At 36.4% G+C, this 23221-nt stretch overlaps 1 protein-coding gene across 2 annotated transcripts; it reads right to left on the bottom strand.

Moving 5' to 3' along the window:
- Positions 1-201: 201 nt before the first annotated feature.
- On the bottom strand, positions 202-22622 carry LOC146926393 (uncharacterized). Of its 2 annotated transcripts, none has more exons than XM_085758754.1 (5): positions 22013-22622; positions 21734-21890; positions 2477-3123; positions 1289-1527; positions 202-749 (listed from the first exon to the last, which is right to left on the bottom strand). In XM_085758754.1, the coding sequence occupies exons 3-5, from the start codon at positions 2991-2993 to the stop codon at positions 624-626; spliced, it is 882 nt and encodes a 293-aa protein (XP_085614880.1). In that variant the 5' UTR covers positions 2994-3123; positions 21734-21890; positions 22013-22622; the 3' UTR covers positions 202-623. The 2 variants fall into 2 exon arrangements, with proteins under 2 accessions (XP_085614880.1, XP_085614881.1); XM_085758755.1 differs by having other exon boundaries at positions 2477-2876; positions 2991-3123; positions 21734-22621.
- Between the last annotated feature and the right edge of the window lie 599 nt (positions 22623-23221).

The raw sequence follows: 23221 nt of genomic DNA, 5'->3' as shown, positions 1-23221 counted from the left end.
GTTTCACATCGGTCCTACTATTGTAACTGATGTCAAATAAGTTTATTTCACATCAGGCAGAAGATTCACCGATGTGAATTTAAGTCCCATATTTATTCAAATTCATATTTCACATCGGTTGACAATCCCAGCGATGTGAAAATAAGTGATAATATATTATTATTGTGCAAAAGCTTACTACAGTACCAAATCTGCAACAAATTAGAACCCAAAGCAGATAAATATTTTTATGCTTTGTTAGTTATAATTCAAACATACAATAAAAATGAAAAAAAAACATACAACTCTATCTATAATATGTAAACATACAATTGATTCGTTGAAATTGGTTCATGAACCAAATGAGCCGAATAATTTAACAATTACTAATTTAATTAACAATTTAACAATTATTAAAAAAAACAATCTAACAATTGTAAAATAAAAAATAACCAAATTCAGCACGTACCAATAATCAATCAGTTCCATCTATAAGTTTAAAGGTGCTTCATTCATACTCACACTAGTACACTACCCATTTATATTCGAGTCAGGAACTGTCCTTGAAATCGTTAATAATCTTAACAACCTCACATACAATATTTAACTAAACAAGCTACAACTATTTTTCTGCCAAGGATTTTCTAATAAAAGATTTGGGTCCTTGGTCCTACCACAATCCTCACATCCACAACACCGTTAAGTTTGATAAAACAATCAGCTAAGCATTTTACATTTGGCTGGAACTCTGGGGAGAGAAGTTTATCAGCCTGAGAGGAAGAAAGATATATAAAAACTCTGTTTGATGTATGATTTGCTGCTAAAAGTAATGATGTTAAAAGTGCCATATCATTAACACGTGCGAAGGACACAAAGGTGAAGATGATCAGACATATATGATCAACACAAATTAGAGATCAAATAGAGCTGCTGCATCTGCTGCAAACTTAGCAACACAACTTACACAAGGATAGAAATTCCTTATCCTATCAGACCAAACAGAAATATAACCAGATATCAGACAACACAACATTCCTTACTCTCATCTTAAGTCCTCTTCCATAAAACAATATCATCAAGAACAGTTAATAATGCTCCTCTATAGAATGCTATATAGATTAGTAAATGGAAAATGCTAACATGTGCCCTAGCGGAAAATGTTAAGGACCTCAATATAAAACTTGTCTCAAAAGCTGTGCATTTAATTCTTTAAAAGTGCAAAAAAACTAAAAAATCAACATATACTTTTGGATTCATGAACGCATGTGTTAGCAAGACCCTTAGTAAAATTCAGGTGAACAGTCATTACCTCATCCATGACAAGCATAGAACAATCTTTCAGAACACAGACACCCTTCTTCACAAGATCCAATATTCTTCCGGGAGTACCAACTAGCAGATGAACAGGTTGATATAAACGCATAATGTCATCTTTCAGGCTGGTACCACCTGTTGTGACCATAACTTGAATTTGCAAATGCTTTCCAAGCTCTTTACACACTTGAGATGTTTGCAGAGCCAACTCTCGTGTTGGAACGAGTATAACAACTGCATCACAGAACAAGATGAAAGGCAATGATCAAAACATTGGTAGAACCTAAATCAATAATCACTAAAAACAAACTAGTCATGAAATAACTAAAAGCAAATAAAAATGAAAGCATGCATCAATACAAGAAAACACATCCTTTGCTATTTTCAACTAACTTTGACAATTGGCACCAAGAAACTATCAGAACATTTGTTATGAAAAGAAAATAGAAGACTCAGTAGGCCATAACACAATTTTGTTGAGCAATTATCTATAAATAATAAATTATGAATTAATATCAAGAACATGGAACAATTGATGGATACACAAAATACTGTATAGTAGCCTCACCTAACTTATACTCCTCCGGCGTGATATAAGTGAAATTTGACCAAATTATGCATATTAAAAAAAGTAGTTGATCACATTTAATCAATGCAATTTCAATAATAAACAAGCACATTGCTTAAATTACCCTTCATGACTAATAATATGATTCATTGAAAATACAAAAATCAAATGAGATGTATGCTAACATTAAATGAGAGAGTAGTGCAATTTGCTTATATTGCATTCGAAAAATATATGAAGAATTTTGCTTATAATTCATTAGGGAGAGAGTGCATTCATCACATGTTGATATTATTGATAACATTAATCCAATGTCCAAAACAACAACTTATCCACTAAAAATAAGTTTGTTCCAAGGAAATTCTAAAATTTATAGTAAAAATGAAAAATCTCAGGGAACAAATTGAGCCTGAAATGCAAGTGTTTTTGGTCAAAATGGTGAAAACAGATATGTAGCCAAACTTGTTTTTTCTGAATATTCACAAAATGATATTATTAAACTAGTTGAGTGCTGACAACAAGCAGTGGGCTACCAGAATGAAACAGAGACATAATAAGGCATAATCGTTTATACTAGACTTCATATCCTCGCATAAACAAGGAGAAGGAACACACCTTGAATAATATTGTTATCTTGATCAAGGATTTCTGCACTTTCCAACAAAGTATCGACAGAAATTTGATTTGTATCCTTATCAGCCAGCTTTGTCTCCCCTGAAGGAAGCTCACAATCATCATGTAATATAGCAAAATAGTTGTGAAGAGGTAATGTTGAGGCGTCACCACGCTTCTGGATTGTTACAAACTCAGCCACATCCACCTTTCCTCCTTCCTTAATGATTCTCTCCTCATCAGAATTTTCAAGAGAAACCCAATCAGTGATGTTAAGTAGATAATCAGCGGCAGTCTGAGACCCTGTGTCAGCAGTATTGTGCTCAGAAACAGGACCCTGTGATTGAGTGTGGACTTTGACAGCCTCAGTGTTGTTAACTAAACTATCAGCAGTGACAGCAACCTGTTCAGGGACATAGACATCAATATTATGCTTAGAAATAGATTTTCCAGATTCCGGTGGCTTCGCCGGAACCACCTCGGAGTCCAGAGAAGCTAAAAATGGCCAAGGGCATACCATGTTACACAATCAGAGATCAATACCACAACCGAAAACACAAAATCAATCCTAAAACAGAGATCAGAAACGAAGCCAGACTTCAAATTCTAAGCCTCACAGAAAAACCTCTAACTCGAACCCAGTAGCAGACCTCTGTTATACCCTAATTTTGGACCTAAAAATATTTCCTCAAGATGTTTTCTATCTCTGATATGTGTCTTTGGACCTTTGAAAGATTGCCTATTTGTTACTGTTTACTCTGATATTTTACGCTGCTGTATTTGCATATTTCTACTGTCTATGTCTGAAAATCTTTTCAACTGTGTATTTGTCCATGTTTTCTTGCATTTCAAGTCATCCAAAACATCTTTCTTGCATTTCAAGTCATTTGAATTGGTCTCTGATCGATTGCATTGTTTTATCTTGGTTTTCGGGTGTCAAACATTGATTGCGTTTGAACCTTTCTAACCGGTGATATCTTATTTTTTCTTGGGAAGGGAAAAAGTAAGCAAAACCCTTGAGAATCGAGGTCCGGGAGTTGTTTTCGCTACAGGAAGGTGTTAGGCACCCATAACGACTATAGTAACCTATAGGAACCGTCTTTAATTTCTACGCGCGCGCTTTATTTTTAAATGCTATTTTGAAATGTTATTTACACCTAAAGTTTGCTAAATGAAGAATTGGAGGGAGAAGAATGTTTTTGGATTTTTATTTTAGTTGAATTGAAGGAATTTTGTTCCTTGCCTACGTACCCGATTAAGGGATCAAATCCACCGTAGTTCTCTTCCAAAAATGTTTTTGTTTTTGTTGGTTGATTTTAGGTTTGAAAATTGGAATTTGAAGAATAGAAAGAGGCCTCAAGGGCATGAGATTTAGAAAAGAGTGGGGTTTGATTAGTTATTTGCAAAAACAAGTCAAAGTATGATTAAAATTTGTTGAAATTTGATTAAGAAAATAAAAGGAAAATTCAATGGGGTTTTGACCCCAAGGTTTATTATGAAAAATGCTTGAGTGAAGTTGTTCACATTTGTTTGGAAAATTGGTTTTTTCTAAGTATAAGTCCTAGGCATTCATCTAAACATACAATCCTAAACATACATCTAAACATGCATATTCTAACTATATAGTGATGTGTGTGCATGTGTCGGTGCTTGTGTCGGTGTACATCATTAGAGTCCATTGTCCTTTACATCATACCCTAGATACATTCTATGGCCTCTTTGCCAAGAAATTAAAAGCATGAAAGTAGAATTTTACAAGAATTCCTAAATCTTTACATTCTAATTTTTGTATGGAATTGAAACTTAAAATGCAAGAAATAAAAGTGGAGAAAGAGATGGAGTGTGGAATGCTTGAAACATGAGATGAAAATGTTAGTGGAATAAGGCATAAAAAATGAGATATAAGCAAGTAAAAAAAATGCATAGTAAGATAACCAAAATTAACCACAAAAGAAGTAGCAAGACTCAATAAAATGTAATGAAATATACCTAAGAATTCATCACAACAATAGGGCAAATACATGACCTCTAATCCTCACATCATGACAAATTTTAAAAGGGTTTTATTTCAGTCATAATCATGAGAATTACAAGGACAAAGTGAGCCAAGGACTATGACACATTCTTAGGCATATTTTACACTTTATTCATATACTAAAGTAATCACATAACTTGTAAAACAAGAAATTCACAAATCATTTCACAATGCAGTAAAACAACCACACATTCAAAGGCATATTCATCATAAAACCACACATCAATTATCCATATCACATGTCAAGGTATCATGATCAAATCATAGCAAGATTTCACAACATTTAACACAAAAAGAGTAAAATATTAATCAAGAACCATCACATATATTTTTATCAATTTTATCATGTAAAAAATATCAAAAATTCATCAAAGAACACATTAGAAACACATAGTAACTTTTTAGGAATTTTTAAAGGTTTTTAGGACTAAAAAGTGCAAGAAAATTGCTAATTCTAACAAAAATAAGGAAAAAATGCTATACATATTTTTTATCAAATTTTATCATGTAAAATGTCATAAAAAATATCAAGAATATCATCAAGAACCTATGGAAATTTAATTGGAATTTTTTAAAAGATTTTTGAACATGCAGGGGGTATGAACAGCAGAATTTAGCAAGAAACACACAGGGGTGGGGGGTACGAAAAGCGAAACTGTATGGAGAAGGTAAAAACGACAAGCAGTTGGGCCTGCAGACTTGTAATGGGGCGGTTCATGGGTCAAACCCATGGGTCAAAACCTTCTTCTTCCTAAAACACACCTGCAGCACAGACTTTCTCCTTTCTCTCCAATATTTTCAAACTTCTTCTTCTTCTCAAAACAATCAATCATACAAACCAAAGCATACACATGAAGACTTCATTTTCAAGATCACTTTACACACATACAAAAACAAACATAACCAGCCTCACAAACAAACACGCACGCATATCACAATTTCAAGGCAAGAATTAAACCAGAATAGACATGAAAGGGAACAAACACAGAAACGAATCTTAGACTAGGAGCAAGTTCAGCGCAGCAGATCGAACCAGACGAAGGAAAATGGAGATACCTGAGGTAATATCGGAGAATCGAAGAATTCGATTACGGCAAGCTTCAATGAAATTCCGATCCGGCCTCGAACGCTTTCTTCACGCTGATTCCCTCTGTTCTGGTTCTTGCTTCTGGTTAATGCATCGAATTCAATGATGTAAGCTTCAATTGCAACGGCAACAAGCGTTGATGAGGATGAAACCGAAACTGCGAGAGACTGCAACGGCCTAGCTGCTGCAACGCACTCCGCTCCGTCGAATCACGTTGATCATTTCCAATCTAAATTCTCAATCTCCAATTCCGTCCAATTGTGAAAAACACGAGATGATGAAGCGGAAGTGCAGAATTCAAGCCTTGCACTCGGTTTTGACGATGCGAAGATGGAGAACGAATTTGGTTATGGAATTGAAGGAGAAGCGTTCACTGTTTGGTGCGAATGATATTGTGATGAGAAATTAGATGTGAATGTGAATTGAAGGTTGATGATGGAGATGGAAGGTAGTTATGGTGGTTAGAGGTGAATTGTGGTGGTTGAAGGTGGTTTGAGTTAGTTAGAGGTGAGAGAGAGGGTTGTTATGGTGGTGGAAGAGTTAGTTAGGGAGGAGGAGTGGTGGTGGAATGGGTTGTTAGAGTTTGTTGAGTGGTGATTCATGTGAAAGAGAAAGAGGGAAAAATGAGAGAAAAGTTTTTTGATTTTTTTGTGGAATTTGTGAAAAAATGATTGTTAATGAAAAATTGACCAAGACTTTGACTTATATAGGGGATGAAAGGAATGCTTGGACCAATGAGGAAATGCCACATGGACTTGACTTGTAACAAACTTTTAAAGACCAATAACATTTGGACACTTGGCACTTGGACTCTCACAAACTTAAAAGGGATTAAAACGTAAATAACAAAAGTGCGCGGACTAAAACGAAAATTAAAACTAAAATTGAATTGAAAAAGTAAAAAATGAAAATTAACGTAAAGCGAGACGATTAAAAACAACAAAGCAGATTAAAACGAATCAGGAATATTATGTGAAATGACCAAAATGCCCCTAGGGCTTAAAATGACTCGAAACGACTCAGATGCAATTTTAAAATGGATTTTTAACAGAGAATTGAAGCAAACACTTATTCAAACAAATTAAAAGACTCAGAGACAAACTATAGAATTTAAACAGGACTTTAACACATGAAAAGACTAAAATGCCCCTAGGGGCAAAACTGACTCAAAATGACTTCAAATGCAATTTTTAAAATGGATTTTGACATAAAATTGAAATGAAGAATTATTCAAACTATTTGAAAGGACTCAAACAAATTTTTAAAAGACTGAAAGAAATTTTATCATGAGAAATGACTAAAATGCCCCTAGGGGCTAAACTGACTAAAAACGACTCAACTGATATTTTTTGAAATGAATTTTGACATGAGATTGAAACAAGGACTTATACAAACCAATTTAAAAGACTCAAACAATTTCCAAGGATTAAAATGAATTGAATGCAGGAAATGACTAAAATACCCTTTCATGTAAATTTTGCAAATAACATTGAAATAAAATGCAGAGAAAGATGCAATTGATCAGAGACATATCAAATGACTTATAATGCAAGAAAAGAAGAATTAAACAAGTATTTTTAGGTCCAAAATTAGGGTATAACATGCATATTTCTCTGCATTTTATTTCAATATTATTTGCAAAATTCATGAAAAAGGGTATTTTAGTCATTTCCTGCATTCAAACTCATTTTAATCCTTGAAAATTGTGTGAGTCTTTTCAATTGGTTTGTATAAGTCTTTGTTTCAATTCCATGTTAAAATCCATTTCGAAAATTGCATTTGAGTCATTTTGAGTCAGTTTAGCCCCTAGGGGCATTTTAGTCATTTCCAGTGTTAAAACTCTGTTTAATCTCTAAAAATTGTCTCTGAGTCTTTTTAATTGGGTTGAATAAACTCTTGCTTTAATTCAATGTTAAAAACCATTTTAAAATTGCATCTGAAACATTTTGAGTCAAGTTAGTCCCCAAGGGCATTTTGGTCATTTCACACGAAATTTTGACAGAGAGAGGTTACTTTGAAGTACTTCATATCAGTAATTGGTTCATTTTAGTCCGTTTTGTTATTTTTAATCGTTTCACTTTACGTTAATTTTCAAATTACTTTTTTTATGCAACTTTAGTTAATTTTGCATTTTAGTCCTCAAGTTGTCAAAATTGCATTTTAGTTCATTTTTTTCCAAGAAGTTAGTTACGCCACATGGCATCACATCATTGGACAAGCATCCCACTTGACATTCTATAAATGGGTCAAAGAGTCAAGACATTTTTTATTCAATCATTTTTCCACACTAATCATTTTTCACAAATACACAAAAATCACAAAAAATCAAATTTTCTTTTCCCTCTTTCTTCTCCAAGCCGCCACCTTCATCAACAACAACAACCTCCATAACAAACTTTTTCCACCGCCTCTAACCTCCATAACAAACTCTTTCCACCACCTCTAACCACCCTAACTAACTTCTACCACCACAACTTCATCTTCAATCTCTCTCTAACCACCACAATCTTCTTCCTCCATCATCATCATCAACAACATCCACCATTAAAATTCACCACAAAACCTCCATAACCACCACAATCCTCATCTCTAACAAACTTCAACCACCATAATCTTCATCTCTAACAAACTTCAACCACCACAAATTAACCTTCAACTCCACAAAAATCACATCCATAAACAACAACCTTCAATCAATTCCATTAACGACGAACCGGAATCGGACGAAGGAAAGGAATTCAATCGAAGCAAAGAGAGAAGAGAAACAGCACCAAATTCGAATACATAAAAAGAATCCGGAGCCATTCAAAGCTTCGTCAAGCATCACGGTATTGTTCTTGATCCAAGCTTTTTATTCCACTTTTTTTTTCTCAAATTGGCGCGGCTGTATGTGTTAGATTTAGGTGGATTGATTGTGTTTTGAATGTTTCCGAGTTCATATTCGAAAAGAGGATAACGATCCGGTTTTAAAAGTGTAAAAAAAATTCGAATCGGAGCTCGCCGGAATCCGGAAGTGTCGCCGGAGTTATGAATTTTCCGGCGAACCTTTGAAGATTTCGGCGAACTCTATGAAGTTTCCGGCGAGGCTTTGTGAGGAAGATGAAGTCTTCATGTAGAGAGAGGGAGAGCAACACGTTTTTTTTAGATGGAGAAGAGAGAGTTTATGTGTTGTTTTGGTTTTAGAGAGAGAAAATTTTCTTGTTGTGCTTCTTCATATAATTTTTCTAGTGTATTTTGATCAATTTTGATATATTGCATGTCAAGATTGATCAAGAAATACTAGAAAATTATTTTGCCTTGGTTTAATGCTTTTTCTTTTACTTTTTGTTGAAAAATCTTGATGAAAAGCTTGTAAAATTTGGTGAGTTCTTTTTGCATTTGTGTTGATTGAATTAGGATTATTGCATGTGGATTTTTGTATGCTGAAATTTGTTAGGAAAATATACTTGTAGGATTTGTTGTGATTTTGTGTTGTTTTGCCCAAATTTTATGAAGTTTTTAGCACTTTCTAATTCCAATCTTTTGGCTCATAATGATTGTGTTTTGTTGAATGATCTTGGAGTGTTGTTTGATGCTTGATTTGAATATGTGATGATTGGTTAATTACATAGCAAGTTCTTCCTCTTCCTCTCCCTCTTCGTCCTCTCCCTCTTCCTCTTCCTCTCCCTCTTCGTCCTCTCCCTCTTCGTCCTCTTCCTCTTCCTCTTCCTCTTCCTCTTCGTCGTATGATTTTGGAGTGTTGTTTGATGCTTGATAAGTAGTGTTTGGGGCTGTTTTGAACATGTGATAATTGGTTACTTACATAGCAAGTTACTTGATGTTTAAATGTGTGAATTAGTGTAAAAATAGGCTTAATATCATACCATAGTTTCTTGACTTGTAATTTTCTCATAACTCTCATATTGGGGCTGAACCTAAACCCTTTGAAGAATGCCAAAATGGAGAGTTATGAGTCTCTTGCATTTGCCTTGGAGTTTTGGTGTTTTATTAAGTGCATTTTTGCTACTTTTTCTTGCATTTTTACCATGTTTTATGCTTTATTTCCTTGCCAATTTTTCCACTATCCTATGCCTATTATTACTAACCATTTGTTCATTGTTTTGTAAGCATCTTCCATCACTTTCATCTTCATCTCAATTCTTCATTTCTTTCCCTTTACACTTTTATGTTGCTTATGTGGGATTAAGTTCCCACAAGGGAAGTAGTGTGTATGTAGGGAAATGATGTAATATGGACAATGGACTCTAAATATGTACACCGACACTCGCACCGACACTAGCACACACCTCACTTGGTTACTTTAGATGTATGTTTAGGTTATGCATGTTTAGATGTATGTTTAGGATTGTATGTTTAGATGAATGCTTAGGATTTACACTTAGAAAAATCAATTTTTCAAAAAACTTGAACAACATCACTTGAAAACCTTTTCCGAAAAATATAGGAGTCAAAACTCCTTTGCATTTTCTCTTTATTTTCTTAATCAAATTTCAATGAAAATTAATCATACTTGACTTTTTTTTTCCAAAATCACTAATCAAACCCCACTTTTTCTTAAATCTCAATGCTCATGAAGCCTCTCAATCTCCATTCTTCAAAATTCCAATTTTCAAACTTAAAATCAACCAATAAAAACAAAAACATTTTTTGGAAGAGAACTATGGTGGATTTGATCCCTTAAAAGGGTACGTAGGCAAGGAATCAAAATTCCTTCAATTCAAATAAAATAAAAAATCAAACATTCTTCTCCCTCCAATTCTTGACTTAGTAAACTCTTAGGTGTAAATATCACTTTTAAATAGCATTTAAAAATAAAGCGCACGCGTAGAAAATAAAGACGGTTCCTATAGGATACTATAGTCGTTATGGGTGCCTAACACCTTCCCGTGGCGAAAACAACTCCCGGACCTCGATTCTCAAGGGTTTTGCTTATTTTTTCCCTTCCCAAGAAAAAATGAGATATCAAAGGTTAAAAAGGTTCAAACGTAATCAATGTTTGACACCCGAAAACCAAGATAAAACAGCTGGCGACTTCACTGGGGAGATTCGAGAGTTACGCCTAGTCTTTATTTCCACGCTTGCGCTTTCGGTTTTACTTGCTTCTTTTACTTGTTTTCCTATGTGAATAAATGTTTAAAAATCCCGCAAACGTGTGGGGTGAGAATATCAAAAGTCCTACACCCGGGCTGAGTGAACTTAGGATTTAGGAGGGATATAATCGACAATTCATTCCGAGGGTTGCCTCGTGTATTGGATTATGCGATCAATCCCACATAGCTGAGGCATTTTGGGGGTGATGTTGTCGACGCGTGTTGTCGCGTTTAGGCACTTTACTTCTAATTGTTCTATGACGCTATGAACCGTAGATAACCGAACCCATCCATGGCCATTTTCTAGGATGTAGTACGGTGGCTAAACCGAGTGTTGTCTCGAGTTTTAGTCGTCACGCGATACTACACTCAAGTTAGACCTTCTTACGGATAATCATGGAGCGAGTGTTTGTCTCGTGACACCATGATATACGTCGGAGAGGTTGCAACTTGGGAACTTTTTAGAACCTGGTTACTATTTCCTAAAGCCCTAGTTTCACCGGACACCGTGTCCGCCCATGGCTCCTTGACTTTAAATTTCAACCCTCCATGTTTTCTCCGTACTTGAACATAATCATGCATACATGCATAAACTTTTTTCCATGCATTTATCGAAGGGCTTAGACAAATTGAATTTGTAAACATTGTAGGAATGGGGAAGACTAAGTCCTACAAGTTCAAGGAAGTGGATTTGACTAGTTTGAGAGATTTGGCACTCAAGATCGAGGATCCGACTGGTTTCCGACATCGTTACGGGGCCTTACTTACCATTCTCCAGACTAATGTGGATGAGAAGCTTGTGCACACTCTAGTGCAATTCTATGATCGGGAGTATCAGTGTTTCACCTTTCCTGACTTTCAGTTGATGCCTACCCTAGAGGCTTATTCTTCCTTGACCGGCTTACCCATAGCCAAAGAGACACCTTTTGCGGGACTTGAGAATGCTCCTACCCCATTGACTATTGCTAAGGATCTCCATCTCAAGACCACCGATGTCTCCAAGAATCTTGTCACTAAGGCTCACATCCGAGAGTTCACTTCAAAGTATCTACTTGAGAAAGCCAATCTCGAAACTACTTGTCAGGACACTCTCGAGGCTATTCTTGCACTACTCATCTATGGGCTTATTCTCTTTCCACACCTTGATGACTTCATGGATATGAATGCTATTGTGATCTTCTGCTCCAAGAATCCGGTTCCTACTTTACTAGCTGACACATACCATGCTATTCATGATCGATCCGGCAAGGGTCGTGGATATATTCTCTGCTGTGTATCTCTCCTCTATAGGTGGTTTATTTCGCACCTTCCAAAGTCTTTCCATGATAATCCAGGGAATTGGACTATTTCACAGCAGATCATGGCTCTCACTCCTAATGATGTGGTTTGGCTCACTCCTGCCGCTAGAGTCAAAGAGATTATCATCGGTGGTGGGAAGTTTCTTAATGTACCTCTTCTTGGTACCCGGGGTGGAATCAACTACAATCCGGAACTTTTTTATTCCTAATAATGTTTACAAAAGCTCTAATTTGTCTAAAATCCTTCGATAACACAAAAAGAATCTTTTGCATATGCATCTGTACATATCATGCATCATTTTACATACATAGTTTCTCGTCCGTGTCTCACGTGTTCTCTTTCCTACAAGAGGGTCGTCTCTGTCGCCTAAAGTCAAGCTACAACTGTAAAACGCTCGAGCTAAACAAGAAATCAGAATGAGTCCATTTGAACAAGAAATCCAGGAGCTTCGCAAAGAAGTAACAACACTCCGTGGGGAGGTGGAGAGGTTAAGCGCCTTGGTGACAATATTGGTAGCCGCACAGGGTCAGCCGACACTCTCATCACCAGCCAGCTTTCAAGCTCAAATACCTGATGTTACTGTTCCGATTCTGACGAAGGTTGCCAATACTCCCCAACATATGCCTGTGCTCTATGGTGTTGATGAAGTACCTCTTCCCCATGTCTCTAAGGTTCCAATGCCTACGCACCTGGTCAGAAGAAGTGATCCCACTGATGGTCCTGAAGAGAAAGAACAAAGAGCGAGTATGGTGAACTTCAATACTGCTACTGTTATACCTATTATCAAGGCTGCCCAAAACCTGGGTCATCAATCTACTGCAACTGTGATACCTGTCTTCCATGCTGCTCAGAAATATGTTGCTACTGTTACACCTGTAATCAAAGTTGCTCAAAGTCCCAGTTATCAGACCCAGTTTTAACTTTACCAGCATCGAGGACAACAAAATCTCCAACAATCTCAACCGCCTCAACGGCAACATCAGGGTCCCCAACCTAAGCAAATCTTTCCTCCTATACCAATGCAATATGCTACACTACTCCCATTTCTTATTGCTAAAGGGCATTGTCAGATTAGGAAGGGCAAACCTCCACCCAATCCTATGCATCCCGAATTCCGTACCGATCTCAGGTGTGTTTTTCACCAAGGTGCTAGGGGCCATGATGTTGAGGGATGCTATGCTCTGAGGTATATTGTGAAGAAGCTGATAGACAAGGGAGAGTTAACTTTTGAAAATAATACTTCTAATGTCCGAGACAATTCTCTTTCAAATCATGCACCTGTTGTTGGCAAGACACGACCATTACTACACCTTGCACCAAGGGGGACGAATCCTTGAGCTCGAGCATTGTTTTTTCTATGAAAATGGAAGTCCAGAAATTGATTGAGGATAACATCTTTCTGTCCATATGTGGAAGTCAATTTGGGAACCAGGGGCATGGCGCCTACTGCTGATACATGGGATATTCAGCCGCAACAAAGATGTTTTGTTGATGTTTTCAACTGGTTGTTTGTTTGATAATTGTGTTTGTTTGCTGTTTTTCAAAAATAAAAAAAACCTTTCGTCTCGCCCGAGGACGAAAGTGAACTTATTTAGGGCACTTTGCTTCATGTGTTTGCGTCATTAATAAAAAGTCGTGTCTATCGCGGCTTTGTTTTTTTTACTTTGTGCTTTCTTTGGAAAGAATGGTAATACCAAAAAACCGTAAAAATTTTTACTTCACTTTGATCATTTCTGAATACCTGCATAATCATAATTTCTGTTCAAAATCAAAGCATGCATTGATAAACCCGTTGAACACTGTAACACTGTGCTCTCTCTCGACTTTGAGTTCCTATGTTCGAAGCTGAAGGAGCTGGAGATGAGAAGTTTTCCAATAAGATCTCTCGTTCACTAGAACATTCTAGTCATCTGAGCTGCAAATATGAGCATCAAGAAGATTGTCCCGCAGGGACATTTGCTTGCAAAAAACTGATTTAGGGAGCTACCACTAGTCTGACATGGATACACATCAACAAGGGCAAAGGGATGCCTAGTTCCAAATGATAATGACAGGTTCGCATGTCTATGATCCCCAATACAGTCAATGAATGCATTGTCAAAAAAAAAAAGAAAGAAAAATAAAAAAAATTCAAAAAGCTCGACAAGTCACACACCTAAAAGGTGGCTTGGGCAAAAAAGAGCGTCTCGATGGACTAAAGCAGTCCATGCAAAAGTTAGGGACACAAAAAGTGTATCCTGATAGATCGAAGACCCGCAAGGGCGATCTATGCAAAAATTAAGGATTTATGACAAAGCAACTGCATCGGGTCCGACAAGATTCACCTGAGGCAATCCTTTTTTCTCTGGTATATGGAATGAAATCAGTACTCCTAGGGGAAGTCATGATCATGTCAATGAAAATTCTCATGGAAGGCAAGTCTATGTTTAAATGATGCTCCAACAAATGCGATCTGTTAAATTCGAATGTTAATGCTTTGTGCCATGGTCAATTATATCAAGAGGAGGATGGATCAAACTTTCGACGAGAAAGTCCATCTCGGTGCTTTTCAAGAAAGAGATCTCATGTTCAAGTATGGTCTTATATTTTCAAGCCCACTCCAGGGGCAAGTGGAGGCTGAGCTATGAAGGCCCATATGTCGTCAAGATGATTTTCTCCAGTGGTGTAATGACTCGTGCAATCATGAATGGTGTTGAACTTTCTCGCCTTGTGAATACTGATGCAGTCAAGAAATACTTTGTCAAAAATAATGAAAAGAACAGCGTGGTTGGTCGAAAACCCGAAAGGGCAGCCTAGGCAAAAATGCGCTTCCCGGTGGATCGAAAACCCGATAGGGCGATCCAGGCAAAAATTAGGGACAAAAAAAATGAATATGAAAAGCTCGCTGAGATTGTACGCAACTCAGGCAAGAATGAGCGTCTCGATGAACCGAAAACCCGAAAGGGCGGTTCATGCAAAAATGAGATTAAAATGAAAAGACAAGTAACTGTATCAGTCAGTCACGACTCACTTGGGGCATCTCAGCTATCAAAGGACCCCGATTCAAAACCTCATCTATCAGAGAACTCCAGTTCGGAATACCTCTAATATAAAGTCTCTGCTATGCAAGGCGTATCAAATTCAAGACATCTCCAATGCAAAGTCTCTGTGGTTCAATGTATCTGTAAATTCAAAGCATCTCCAGTTCAACGTACTTACAACTCCAAAACATTTGTGTTTCAAAGCATCTGCAATCCGGGAGTGTCTACCATTCAAGCATTCGAACAAAGGAATTCAAAGTTGCCAGTGAGAACAATGTTATTGTGTTCAATGTATCCTTTCAAATATGATTACCATCTTCCAAACTTTTTAGATCTGTGGAGTTGCGCCCTCGGCCGGTTACCACTCTTCTACATCCATTTGAGCCTGTGCCCATTTATTTGGAACTCTCACTTCTTCTACTTGCAAAATTTCTTCTATTTGTGATGCTAATACTTAAAGCAAAATTTCAAAAAATCTTTTTTCAAAAAAAATCTTTTTATGCAAACAACAAACATGCACTATCTTTGAACTTATGAACAGGTGAAACATGCATCAACATCCATCTCAACATGCAATATGAACATACAATCTCTCTAGGACAAACTGTGGTCAATGGCAAGAATGAAAAAACAGAATGAAAGTAAAAAAAAAAATGCAAATAAAAAGCTCGCTAAGTTGAAAACCCGAAAGGGCGGCTTAGGCAAAAATGAGCACCCCGCTGATTGACAATCTATGAAGGCAATTCAGGCAAAAATGGGACAATGAAAAGAATTTATTCCCGGTGAATCGAAAACCCGAAAGGGCGGTTCAGGCAAAAATGGGATTGAAAAATGAAAGAATGAAAAATGAAAATGAAAGCATTGACCACAGGTGCGACATTCAAAGTCTATCCAATGCTGGTTCTGGAGGACTGGCGACCTCTGCCAAAGCCTTGTCTAAAGGACTTCCATGTGAAATATCCAATGTATATCCATTACTAATTCCTGAGAAATAGCGACTTCTGCCCGAGTTTGTTCGAAGAATTTTCAGGGGCAATTTTCAGGGGCAATTTTCAAAGTTTATCCCCTTCTGCCCGAGTTTGTACTACTGCAAGTATGATATGATCAGGTTCTCTCAGTTATGGTTTTGATACGTCTTTCAACGACGTCATCCCCTTTGAAGATAGCCGAGTGCGTATGTTGTAGCTCAAGTCACTACGTGCCCAATCTTCCAATGTTTTGTCTATCTCTGTGAAACTTTCTTGCCAAATTGTAAACCAATCATGCATTTCCAAGCATTCATACATGCATAAGCATGCATTTTACGTGCTCATACATTCAACGATGTTGTTATACCATACATACGTGTTGCATTTCCAATCTCAACTTTCAATTTAACCCAATTTCAACTGTCAATTCAACTCAATCCCCAGGTTCAATTCAATGCAATTTCAACTCCCAATTCAATTCAATTCCAACTCTCAAATCAAATATCAATGTCAATGTCTATGTCTATGTCTGTGTCTCTGTTAAACTCTCTATTCAATACCATGTCAATGCATTTGTTTCTGATTACTTTCGACTTTCAATACCTCTTTCAATGTCAACTTTCAATTCAATTCAAATCAATGTCAATTCACTCTCAATTTACTTTTGGGCCGACAATAATGGTCATGTCTATTTTCAAATCAGGTCAATGTCAATTTACCCTTAATTTGTATCTTGTTAAATCAAACTTCCAATTTGTATCTTGTTATGGGTCAAGTGGCTAGTTCGATCCAAAGAACAGCTTGTACCGTTTATATGCCTATGTTTCCGGTCAAACGGCAAGTTCGATCCAAAGAACAGTTTGTACCCTCGCTTATGTTTTGTTATCGGTCAAACGGCAAGTTCGATCCAAAGAACAGTTTGTCCCTACCTACATGTTGTGATACTGATCAAGCGGCAAGTTCGATCCAAAGAACAGCTTGTATCAGTCTTTTGTCTATATTTCTAGGTCAAACAGCAAGTTCGATCCAAAGAACAGTTTGCACCAACCTACATGTTGTGATACTGATCAAGCCGCAAGTTCGATCCAAAGAACAGCTTGTATCAGTCTTTTGTCTATATTTCTAGGTCAAACCGCAAGTTCGATCCAAAGAACAGTTTGTACCTGTCTATCTGTTTGTATCATCAATCAAGTGGCAAGTTCGATCCAAAGAACAGCTTGTATCAGTCTTTTGTCTATATTTCTAGGTCAAACAACAAGTTCGATCCAAAGAACAGTTTGCACCAACCTACATGTTGTGATACTGATCAAGCCGCAAGTTCGATCCAAAGAACAGCTTGTATCAGTCTTTTGTCTATATTTCTAGGTCAAACAGCAAGTTCGATCCAAAGAACAGTTTGTACCTGTCTATCTGTTTGTATCATCAATCAAGCGGCAAGTTCGATCCGAAGAACAACTTGTATCTGCTTATCTGTCTATGTTTCCGGTCAAGTGGCAGGTTCGATCCAAATAACAGCTTGTACCCATCTCTTGTTTGTATCTCTTGGTCAAGTGGCAGGCTCGATCCAAAGAACAGCTTGTACCCATCTTTTGTTTGTATCTCTTGGTCAAGTAGCAGGTTCGATCCAAAGAACAGCTTGTACCCCATCTCTTGTTTGTATCTCTTGGTCAAGTGGCAAGTTCGATCCAAAGAACAGCTTGTACCTGCCTATCTGTTTGTGTTTTCAATCAAGTAGCAAGTTCGATCCAAAGAACATCTTGCATCTACCTGTCTTTCGTTTGTATTCCCGGTCAAGTAGCAAGTTCGATCCAAAGAACAGCTTGTACCTGTCTATTTGTTGCCCGTTCTTTCTACCTTGATGTCTATAAATCCCTTGGTGGTGTGACACAGCCCGTAGATTCCGGTTCGATTATCTTGCATTCATAAATGAAATGTTGCATGGCATTCATAGTGTTTGAAAATGTGAAAGCATATTTTTAGGTCCAAAATAGCGTCATGTCTGATATTTAAGTATCTTCGTCTCGTCAAACAAAGACTTCGTCTTGTGATTCTCCGGACAAAGAAACTTAAATAGGGGCAGCTGTTATACCCTAATTTTGGACCTAAAAATATTTCCTCAATATGTTTTCTATCTCTGATATGTGTCTTTGGACCTTTGAAAGATTGCCTATTTGTTACTGTTTACTCTGATATTTTACGCTGCTGTATTTGCATATTTCTACTGTCTATGTCTGAAAATCTTTTCAACTGTGTATTTGTCCATGTTTTCTTGCATTTCAAGTCATCCAAAACATCTTTCTTGCATTTCAAGTCATTTGAATTGGTCTCTGATCGATTGCATATTTCTCTGCATTTTATTTCAATATTATTTGCAAAATTCATGAAAAAGGGTATTTTAGTCATTTCCTGCATTCAAACTCATTTTAATCCTTGAAAATTGTGTGAGTCTTTTCAATTGGTTTGTATAAGTCTTTGTTTCAATTCCATGTTAAAATCCATTTCGAAAATTGCATTTGAGTCATTTTGAGTCAGTTTAGCCCCTAGGGGCATTTTAGTCATTTCCAGTGTTAAAACTCTGTTTAATCTCTAAAAATTGTCTCTGAGTCTTTTTAATTGGGTTGAATAAACTCTTGCTTTAATTCAATGTTAAAAACCATTTTAAAATTGCATCTGAAACATTTTGAGTCAATTTAGTCCCCAGGGGCATTTTGGTCATTTCACACGAAATTTTGACAGAGAGAGGTTACTTTGAAGTACTTCATTTCAGTAATTGGTTCATTTTAGTCCGTTTTGTTATTTTTAATCGTTTCACTTTACGTTAATTTTCAAATTACTTTTTTTATGCAACTTTAGTTAATTTTGCATTTTTGTCCTCAAGTTGTCAAAATTGCATTTTAGTTCATTTTTTGTCCAAGAAGTTAGTTACGCCACATGGCATCACATCATTGGACAAGCATCCCACTTGACATTCTATAAATGGGTCAAAGAGTCAAGACATTTTTTATTCAATCATTTTTCCACACTAATCATTTTTCACAAATACACAAAAATCACAAAAAATCAAATTTTCTTTTCCCTCTTTCTTCTCCAAGCCGCCACCTTCATCAACAACAACAACCTCCATAACAAACTTTTTCCACCGCCTCTAACCTCCATAACAAACTCTTTCCACCACCTCTAACCACCCTAACTAACTTCTACCACCACAACTTCATCTTCAATCTCTCTCTAACCACCACAATCTTCTTCCTCCATCATCATCATCAACAACATCCACCATTAAAATTCACCACAAAACCTCCATAACCACCACAATCCTCATCTCTAACAAACTTCAACCATCACAATCTTCATCTCTAACAAACTTCAACCACCACAAATTAACCTTCAACTCCACAAAAATCACATCCATAAACAACAACCTTCAATCAATTCCATTAACGACGAACCGAAATCGGACGAAGGAAAGGAATTCAATCGAAGCAAAGAGAGAAGAGAAACATCACCAAATTCGAATACATAAAAAGAATCCGGAGCCATTCAAAGCTTCGTCAAGCATCACGGTATTGTTCTTGATCCAAGCTTTTTATTCCACTTTTTTTTTCTCAAATTGGCGCGGCTGTATGTGTTAGATTTAGGTGGATTGATTGTGTTTTGAATGTTTCCGAGTTCATATTCGAAAAGAGGATAACGATCCGGTTTTAAAAGTGTAAAAAAAATTCGAATCGGAGCTCGCCGGAATCCGGAAGTGTCGCCTGAGTTATGAATTTTCCGGCGAACCTTTGAAGATTCCGGCGAACTCTATGAAGTTTCCGGCGAGGCTTTGTGAGGAAGATGAAGTCTTCATGTAGAGAGAGAGCAACACGTTTTTTTTAGAGGGAGAAGAGAGAGTTTATGTGTTGTTTTGGTTTTAGAGAGAGAAAATTTTCTTGTTGTGCTTCTTCCTATAATTTTTCTAGTGTATTTTGATCAATTTTGATATATTGCATGTCAAGATTGATCAAGAAATACTAGAAAATTATTTTGCCTTGGTTTAATGCTTTTTCTTTTACTTTTTGTTGAAAAATCTTGATGAAAAGCTTGTAAAATTTGGTGAGTTCTTTTTGCATTTGTGTTGATTGATTTAAGATTATTGCAATTGGATTTTTGTATGCTGAAATTTGTTAGGAAAATATACTTGTAGGATTTGTTGTGATTTTGTGTTGTTTTGCCCAAATTTTATGAAGTTTTTTCACTTTCTAATTCCAATCTTTTGGCTCATAATGATTGTGTTTTGTTGAATGATCTTGGAGTGTTGTTTGATGCTTGATAAGTAGTGTTTGGGGCTGTTTTGAATATGTGATGATTGGTTAATTACAAAGCAAGTTCTTCCTCTTCCTCTCCCTCTTCGTCCTCTCCCTCTTCCTCTTCCTCTCCCTCTTCGTCCTCTCCCTCTTCGTCCTCTTCCTCTTCCTCTTCGTCGTATGATTTTGGAGTGTTGTTTGATGCTTGATAAGTAGTGTTTGGGGCTGTTTTGAACATGTGATAATTGGTTACTTACATAGCAAGTTACTTGATGTTTAAATGTGTGAATTAGTGTAAAAATAGGCTTAATATCATACCATAGTTTCTTGACTTGTAATTTTCTCATAACTCTCATATTGGGGCTGAACCTAAACCCTTTGAAGAATGCCAAAATGGAGAGTTATGAGTCTCTTGCATTTGCCTTGGAGTTTTGGTGTTTTATTAAGTGCATTTTTGCTACTTTTTCTTGCATTTTTACCATGTTTTATGCTTTATTTCCTTGCCAATTTTTCCACTATCCTATGCCTATTATTACTAACCATTTGTTCATTGTTTCGTAAGCATCTTCCATCACTTTCATCTTCATCTCAATTCTTCATTTCTTTCCCTTTACACTTTTATGTTGCTTATGTGGGATTAAGTTCCCACAAGGGAAGTAGTGTGTATGTAGGGAAATGATGTAATATGGACAATGGACTCTAAATATGTACACCGACACTCACACCGACACTAGCACACACCTCACTTGGTTACTTTAGATGTATGCTTAGGTTATGCATGTTTAGATGTATGTTTAGGATTGTATGTTTAGATGAATGCTTAGGATTTACACTTAGAAAAATCAATTTTTCAAAAAACTTGAACAACATCACTTGAAAACCTTTTCCAAAAAATATAGGAGTCAAAACTCCTTTGCATTTTCTCTTTATTTTCCTAATCAAATTTCAATGAAAATTAATCATACTTCACTTTTTTTCCAAAATCACTAATCAAACCCCACTTTTTCTTAAATCTCAATGCTCATGAAGCCTCTCAATCTCCATTCTTCAAAATTCCAATTTTCAAACTTAAAATCAACCAATAAAAACAAAAACATTTTTTGGAAGAGAACTACGGTGGATTTGATCCCTTAAAAGGGTACGTAGGCAAGGAATCAAAATTCCTTCAATTCAAATAAAATAAAAAATCAAACATTCTTCTCCCTCCAATTCTTGACTTAGTAAACTCTTAGGTGTAAATATCACTTTTAAATAGCATTTAAAAATAAAGCGCACGCGTAGAAAATAAAGACAGTTCCTATAGGATACTATAGTCGTTATGGGTGCCTAACACCTTCCCGTAGCGAAAACAACTCCCGGACCTCGATTCTCAAGGGTTTTGCTTATTTTTTCCCTTCCCAAGAAAAAATGAGATATCAAAGGTTAAAAAGGTTCAAACGTAATCAATGTTTGACACCCGAAAACCAAGATAAAACAACCTCAATCAAATCAAAGATCAAAACCACAACTGAAGACATAAAACAAACCTTAATCAGAGAACAGTGTCAAACCCAGGTACCAACTCAGGAGAACTCGTTCAAACAGTAAAGAAAGACAAACCCAGAAGTGAATCACAGAAAACTTCAATCAGATAAGCTTCCAACAGGCAGATCGAACAAACCCAGGAATCAACAACCCATGAGAACTTCAAACCGGCCAGATCAGAGAGGAAAGTGCAAAGAAGAAAGAGAATCGAATGACCCAGAAGAAAAAGTCACTTAGTCGTCACCAGGGTTGCGCCGAAAATCGTCGAAAGGAGCTAGATCTCAGTGAAGGAAAGGCACACATACCTTGAAAGAAAAAGCTTCTCAAATGAAATATGAACACCCGCCGGAGACCACAAGGTCACCGGAAGTAGTTGGATGACATTTTTCCCGTCATCTCCCTCATAGGATACGAAAGGCACACATAGCTTGAAATTAAACATGTCACTGAAACCCGCTGCTTTTCAATTTCAGGGTCTTCGTTATTGCAATGAGATTCAGATTCGATTCACTACTTTTATTCAGATTCGATTAACAATGGAGGTTAGGGTTCAGTCGTTTGGGTCTCTGTGAAGAGGGAAAGTGAAGAAGGAAAACGCGTACGAGTGTGAAAAGGAAAGGGAAAGTGAAAATTGTAAAAGTGAAATAGTTCATCCAAATTACAAACATGCCACCGCGTTTATTTTTCCCTACAGGTGTTATTTTCCACTGATGTGAAAAAGCTTCCGTTACTAATTTTCCCCTCGGACATTTACTCCACTGATGTGAATACCCCACTGTTTTACCTTCCACATCAGGTATTTTACCACTGATGTGAAAATCCTGTTGTGAAATGTATATTTTCTAGTAGTGTATATTCGAATGATCTCAATAATAGACTAATGAGCCAAATATAAATTACTACTAAAATTACATTATTTACGCAACTCAACAATTGATTAGCTTCTATCCTACCCTGTCTTTGAACCTCAGAAAATGAAATTTTACCATAAAAGCAAACATAGACTAGCCCTATTTTACATAAAAAAAAAAACTATTTTGTAAAAACAAAAAACTAAACTATCATAAATTATGTGATCAACAACATAGTTTTACAAATGAGACATGATCCTTGTTGGACTAGCCGTTTGTCAACACATTCTAAATGAAAAATGTGGCTACATCTTGGTAATATTTGTACTAAATCTTCATTCTTAATCCTGAAAATTAAAATATAAAGATAATAGAGTTAATTTAATTGTATAAGATAAATTATGTTCCAATACGAGAATTTTTTTTCTTTCTACTAGGCACTGCAAAGAAGTTTGATTATGGAGTCAATAGGTCCGTTGGAAAGAAATAAAACAGTGAGGTTAATAAAGAAATTGCAGACTAGATAAATGTAAGCAATGAAGATAAATCAATAGCAAGTGCAATACAAAATGCAGAAATAAACCTCACCTC

The sequence above is a fragment of the Medicago sativa genome, chromosome 4 (genome assembly GCF_051527215.1).
Source record: "Medicago sativa cultivar Bolivia chromosome 4, Bolivia_mono, whole genome shotgun sequence".
In the NCBI taxonomy this organism is placed as follows: domain Eukaryota; kingdom Viridiplantae; phylum Streptophyta; class Magnoliopsida; order Fabales; family Fabaceae; genus Medicago; species Medicago sativa.
This window is presented reverse-complemented; position numbering and strand designations above follow the sequence as displayed.

Bases quoted from the DNA above. Each gene is read 5' to 3' on its own strand.
- LOC146926393 (XM_085758754.1), bottom strand. From the start codon at position 2,993: ATGGTATGCCCTTGGCCATTTTTAGCTTCTCTGGACTCCGAGGTGGTT. The intron at 1,528-2,476 runs GTGTGTTCCTTC...TCTGTGATGCAG, and splicing joins AGATAACAATATTATTCAAG to TTGTTATACTCGTTCCAACA. The intron at 750-1,288 runs GTAATGACTGTT...TCTTCCTCTCAG, and splicing joins CTATGCTTGTCATGGATGAG to GCTGATAAACTTCTCTCCCC.